Source organism: Benincasa hispida, chromosome 1, assembly GCF_027475165.1.
Source record: "Benincasa hispida cultivar pf3 chromosome 1, pf3_genome.v1.1, whole genome shotgun sequence".
Taxonomy (NCBI): Eukaryota; Viridiplantae; Streptophyta; class Magnoliopsida; order Cucurbitales; family Cucurbitaceae; genus Benincasa; species Benincasa hispida.
Window position 1 is genome coordinate 39027424 of NC_143478.1, and position 7009 is coordinate 39034432.

Genomic DNA, 7009 nt, shown 5'->3' on the forward strand with positions numbered 1-7009 from the left:
AAGTTTTAAAAAAATTCGTACAAGTGAAATCGAAAAAACTATCCTAATTCTCTAATTATTTTGAAAATTCTAATATTTCACTAAATACTTCTAAGACTTACAATATTCATCCAATTTTAACTTTAATGATGTTGTCGACTCGGTGCAAGAAATCGAGTTAGTTTTATGCCTATTTATAGAGTCCGGTTTAATGCAGATTCTAATTGAGTTTCATATTCTGAAATTTCTTAGGATTGTGATTTTGGAAGGGATATCTAAATTTGGCTTATATTTAAATTAGATTGCAACGAAATTTGATTTAAATTTGAGCTAGGGATTAAATCTTTTCCTACACTAAATTTTGGTAATATGCCTAGAATTTATCCCAAATCCAAATTATTCGACTTCTAATCTTGTGTCAAATTAAAATTGAGTGTAAATTTTCAAATTTATCTTAAATCAAAATTTGACCATATTCCAAATTTTATTCTAAATAAAATCACTTTGAGTCAAATTGAATAATTTCTCGAGTTTATATTGGACTGAAATTTGAGGCATAACCCAATTTTATCCCAAGTTCAATTCATCTAAGTTTGAATTTTTTATTCTTAAAGTCAACCTAAATTGGGATAAGATCTTAAATTCACTGATAATTAAAGTTTGATCATATTTCAAATTTTAAAGGTTAATTCAAATTTTATGCCAAAGCAAATTAGGTGAAATTAAAATTTCATCAACAAATTTTATTCCAAATTCAAGTTAGACATCTTGGATAGAAATTCAATTTTCCTCCAAATCCAATTTTAAATTAAGTAGTGCATAAATTCTACTAAAATTCAAAAAGAAGCTTATGCCAAGAAAATCAAATCAAAACTTTGACTTGAACAAAATTGGCATTTTGGGACAAGATCAAGTGGGGAGCTGACAACATAATTTCACAAGATGAAACTCACTCCTTTCCAACTTTAGAGTAAATAGATGAGTATTTTCTTAAGTGGTGATTCCAGAACTTGAACAAATAGCCGAACCCTCTCACTGGGTCAAGAGAGATTTTTGTTTAATGGTTGGACTATCAATTTGTTCATTAGAGAAGCACTGGTACTTAAGTATACAAAGGTAACTCAAGGGTAAAACGGTAATTTGATCCAATTTGTTGTTACGAACACTCATAAAAGACTAACTTGCTATTATTGGTCAATATCCGTTAACATAGAAATATATCTACGTAACTGTAAGTCTATAATGGAGTGTATCCATAATTAACGAATATTAATTAACTTGGTTAATGTGTTTAGCCCATTTATCTTATATCGTTGAAGCATTGAGGTAATTAAGTCATTTGAAATGTTCCATTTAAAATTAAACCGGTATGAATGGTAAATTATAATGTTCAATCTCTCAATTTTAAAAGGAAAACAAAGAATGTACTAAAAAGAAGAAAATAAAAATAAAAAATAAAAAAAAGTGTTGTAAATATGAATCCATTTATTTATTTATTTTAAAGAACATAAATCCAGTTAGATGGGAAGGCCGTTTACGTTGGGCCGGACATGACCCACTGGTCTGGTTGGGCCCACTTATCATTTACATGCTTGGATGATATCGGCTTCACTTGCTCTCATTTCCTTATCAACAATTTCTTTTTTAAATATTATTAATTTACTTTTTTTTTTTTTTTTCCAACGTTTTGTTCCTGAGACAAGACACCACTACCATATATATACACGACCTTATTATAAAACTGTCATTACGAAAAGAGTTTAAAAGTAAAAAGAAAAGTTAAAAATTCTCCCCTCAAAGTCAATCCCTTTTAATACAATATAGATTTGTGATTTTTTAACTACTCATATTTCTTTATGAATAACCGGGCACGTATACGTAGACAAGCAGATACAAGCAAATGCACAATATTTACATTAGATTTCAATTCATTAAATTTAAAAGTTAAGCCTATTCAAAGATTAAGCACTTTCTTTAATGTTTGCTTCCACTCCATATATGATCAAAATATAACAATGGAAAAAAGCAATATATATTCTCATGATGTTCTAAATTAAATATTGTCTTTTGTCTAAAATTTATATTTTTATCTAGAGTCATTTATGTTTATTACTTCTCTAAATTTAAAAATAACAAATAAAAATTGAAACTAAATAAACTAAAATTAATCCAATTAAAGAAAAGACGATGATGAGAGACAAAATGATTGTCCGGTACAATTTATTGGATAAGGATTCATAAGTATAACACGTCAACAGTTCCTTAAAAAGTCAACTAAAATCAACCTACCCTATAAGGGGTTGGGGAAAAAAGAAAAAAATAATAACAAGAAAAAACAAACAAAAACCCTAATAATATATATGTAAAAAAGAAGGGGAAAAAAAAAAAAAAACATAAACAACGACCGTGGAGCATCAAGTTGGCCTATAATAATAGGTTATTTATTTGTTTATGCTTATGAGAAAGTCGGCCTGTACAATACAAAGTAATTTATTAATGAAATGAAAATTATAAAGTTTTGGAGGAGATTTAATTATTGGGGTGGGGGAGTGAGAGCGGCATAAGTTTTCTTTGGCGACACGTAGTTTACGTTATCGTTAGGTTTAGAGACGTGGGGATGAAGATAGTAATTGTTTTTGCAAGGTAGGTAAGTGAACGACATGTCGTTCCCGCAGTATTTGGGTCTATATGCAAATTCTATACATTCTTCTTTGGATCTCTGCTTTGGGAGTCCTGGAATGCAGTTGTTTGAAACGTCTAGAATCTTCTTCTTTATTTAAGAATTTTCCTTCTTTATTAGTTTCCCCAAGATTCATTCTTTATTAGTTTCTTGCATGTTGGTCCCACCTGAAAGGAAAAGCAAAAAACCATGTAAATAAAATGTTGAGTTCAACACTTTAGAAAAAAAAAATTACTTGTTCAATCCTTCAAAAATTTTACAAGTTTAATCTTTTGTCCCTTTACTCTATCAACTTTAAAAAATATATGATAAGTCTCTTAATTTTTTATTTTATAGTTCATAGATCACCTTAAGAATATGAAATGTTTTATTAATAGATATAAAATTAAATTTTATTATATCTAATGATACTATAAACTTTTAATTTTGTATCTAGGTTTTTAAAATTTAAAAAATGAGCAATGTATCAAGATCTCTTAGATATATTAAAAAAAAAAAATAGGGATCTTTTAGACACAAAAGTAAAAGTTAAAAAATGTATTAGATAATTTTTAAAGTTCAATAATTTATTTAACAAAATTGAAAGTTTTAGAGAATGTTTAGATGCTAAATGGAAAATTCAATCATTTATTAGACACGAATTTGACACAAATTGAAATTGAAATAAACTTATTGAAAATTAAGAGAAAATTATTTTTTGCAACATTGCGTGGATCAAACCTCTACCTTAAGATTAATAATACAAATTTATGTTATACTCATGTTGGCAAAATTTAAAGACTAATTGGATAAAAAACAAAAGTGAAAGTTTAAGTAACTATTAATCACTTTTTAATAAATACTCCCTTGAAAATTAAGAAACCTATTATATACCAAATAAAAAAATTCAAAGACGTTAAACGCAAAAATTAAAATTAAGATACCTATTGTTTGAATTCTCTTACCTCAGATGTGATTCTTAAAATGGAAAAAATATATAAATAATAAATAAAATAAAATTTGAGAATTCAAATACCTATCTGATAAAGAAAAAAGTTTTTATGATATAGGAAGTAAACCGTGACGGGAATTCAATGACGTACCTGAGTGAAAAAATTGTTCCTCAAGGTGAAGTTACCAAGTTTAGGCAACTTGCAGATCTCTTCCGGCACGGGACCGTAGAATTGGTTGTCGGCCAAATAGAGAAGCTCGGCCTTAGCCAAGCAAGCGAAGGAAAGCGGGATGGGGCCGGTGAGGAGGTTCTTTCCGGCGTCAAACAACACGGCGTTTTCCAACAAACCGATCTCGAACGGCAAACAACCTTCCAATTGGTTGTTGAAGAACACAATTTCTTCCATTGTCTTCTTGGCTTCTCCGATGCTTCTGGGAATGGGTCCAGAAAACTGGTTGTGGGCGAATGTCAAGTACTTCGCCGGAGTTTTGCCTAAATTGTATGGAAGATTTGAAGTGAATTGGTTGTTGTTAATGTAAATGGCGCTGATAATATCCATGTTGAAAATTTGGTCCGGAATTGGTCCACAGTAGTTGTTGTATCGAAGGTCCAGAAATGTTAGCTCCGACGCTCCCAACGCGTTTGTCGGAAACTCCCCTGACATTTCATTCAAATCAATTTTTAATTATCAAAAGTATATCAACTAAATAGAATAAAGCCTATGTACTACCAGTCGAAAAGTAATCCATCAATTAACGATAATGTAAAAAGTAGTCCCTGGTGATTACTTTTGTTATTCTTTACGTGTTTTAATAAAATGTGGGACCTTGAAATTTGTAATAAATCGAAATTTGTAATAAATCGTGTAATCTAATTGAAGAAGGAAAGGTGATCAATCTGATTGTGGTTAAAAATTACGTAGACCTACTACCTTTATCGTTGTCGTTACCGTTATTGTTATAGATATTGTTACTACGACGATATGAATATTATGAATTTGTCATATTTATTGTTACTTTTATCGTTATCGTTATCGGGTCAACCAGTAAAGATTATGATAACATAGATTCATAATTCTAGGTAAACGCGATAAAATCAATCCAATTATGTTTGTGATTAAGCCCTATTACGGTTCATCTATCAATGAAATCCCATTCTAATTAACTAATTTTTATTATGGTTTGATAAATTTGGCCAAAATTTAAACTACGGTGTTCTAACGTTTTTTGTTTTCAAAACCAAATTTCTAAATTGTGTTTAATTACCTTAGAAATTCAAATTTGAAGGTTCCAATATAAAAAGTTTAAATATTGATTAACACTTTTCGGAATTGATGGAAGTGATTATTGAGTAGAGAAGTAACATAGCATTTACAAAATGAAATGGTTGCTTTTATGGGGAAAAATCGGATAATAACAAATATAACAGTAGACTTAAAATATCAACAAATATAGTACAACAAAAACAATGTAAAAGAATTTGTATATATAGTAAAATTTAAATTTAACTCTTAATATCTATCAATGATAAATAAGGTTTTGCTATACTTAGAATTCTTTAAAAGTGTTACCCTTTGCAATTATATGAAAATTATATATTTTTTTCTTTTAATATATTTAAACATTCTAAGTCCGATCTCAAAAGTAAAGTAAAGCCATTTTAATTTTTTTTTCTATATTTAGAAAAAAATGGATTCATTTAAAAGAAAAGCATGTCTCTCTCTATTTATATAATAGTTAATCAAAAGTTTCTCCTGAATCCAAAATCTTTAGTTTGTAATAGTGAAAATCCATCGCATAATTATATTTCCATTATTCCGATCTGACAGTACAGGCATCAATTAAAAAAACTTTGAAAATAATTTTAGAGTATAAAAAAAAAATTGTCAATCTCACTCCAATCATAGATATAATGTCCTGTTTGACATTTAAAGAAATGATTTTGTAAAACAAAAAAAAAAAAAGGAAAGGATAATATAGGAAGAATGAGAAAATGTAAGAACCTGGAAGCTTGTTGTTACTTAGATCCATCTCATAAAAGAATCGCTGGCGATTGATTTTCTTCGGAATTGGGCCACGAAAGAAATTAGAATTGGCATGAAAAACCGCAATATCATCCAATTCGTCCATAAATCCTTCAAGAAACAGCTCCGGACCTCCAAATCTGAACCCATTAAAGCTCACTGCAGAAATGCTCCTCTCTTTCTCCACCGGCAGAGGGTCGCATCGGAACCCTTTGTACCGGCAAACGTCCTTCCCCGTCCATGTCTTCACCACGTCCATCCTCCCGCTCGTGATTTTCCTCCTCAGTCTCTGTATCACGAAGTATGCCTTCTTCAGCCGCTCGTTCTCGAACTCCGGCGGCGGCGGCGGACATGGTGGCGGTGGCGGCGGAGGGCAGTCAGGTGGGTACTCTGGAGTCTCTGGAGGATTTGGGTCGGGATTGTTCCCACCGCCGCCACCGATGATTATTTCCAATGCCTCCCGGGAGTTGGGTTGATTGTCGATGGCGGTGGGACGGGGTTCCGCCGGGGAAAGTAGGAGGCAGGAGAGAAATGGGAGGAGGAGGAGGATCGAAAAAGAAGAGAAAGAAGCCATGGGTGTTGTGTTGTGAATGGAAGTGGAGAATGAAAGGGGGAGGTGTTAAATAGAGAAACATGTTTGTTAAAATATTCCATATATTTAAATTTTTCGTAAATTTTTAAATTCATTAGTGACTTAACATGTTGGAGACCGAGAGAGAAATTTTTAAATTTTTTTTATTTGTTAAGTTCGACATGTGGGCATCAAACTTCTATAATTTCTTTTAAGTTTAATCTCTACTCTTTAGTTTGATTAAGGCCACTTTTACTCCATTATAATGAAGATTAGCGTAACTATAATAACATTTTATTGATGATTCAATTGTAGTGAGTTTGAATCACAAACACAATAAGATTAATTTTGATTGCATTTACTTCAAATTATGAATTTTATCAAATTTACTATTACCATTATCTCTACCTCTATCTTTGAGGGTCATGTGATAACGCTAACGGTAGCGATGACAATAACAATAAAAATATCATAATTGATTATTTTTTAGTTGTAACTAATAACAATAACGATAGGACGTAATTCTCAGACACAATTGGATTGAGTATTCTTTATTACAATCAGTGATTAGATTGTGTTATTTTATTACAAATTTAGATATGAGATCCATATGTCAGTACAAATGCAGACACAAGTAAACAAACACAAAAAATAATCAAATAGAACCTACTTTTTTTATTCTCATTAATCTATTATGTTTTTAGTAGAGTAAACATGACCTAAATTCAATTTCACTTGGAACTCCACATATCTTCTTAATAAAATTTTACCATCATATTTTTTTTTTTGTAAAATTCTTATAAATAAGAAAATTCAAAAAGTATT

At 30.3% G+C, this 7009-nt stretch overlaps 1 protein-coding gene across 1 annotated transcript; it reads right to left on the minus strand.

The window, feature by feature from the left end:
• Nucleotides 1-2398: 2398 nt before the first annotated feature.
• On the minus strand, nt 2399-6400 carry LOC120079650 (uncharacterized protein At4g06744-like). The gene is made up of 4 exons (XM_039033963.2): nt 5593-6400; nt 3742-4247; nt 2795-2826; nt 2399-2747 (listed from the first exon to the last, which is right to left on the minus strand). Exons 1-4 carry the CDS (start codon nt 6185-6187, stop codon nt 2513-2515), a joined length of 1368 nt encoding a protein of 455 aa, XP_038889891.1. The 5' UTR covers nt 6188-6400; the 3' UTR covers nt 2399-2512.
• Nucleotides 6401-7009: the final 609 nt, after the last annotated feature.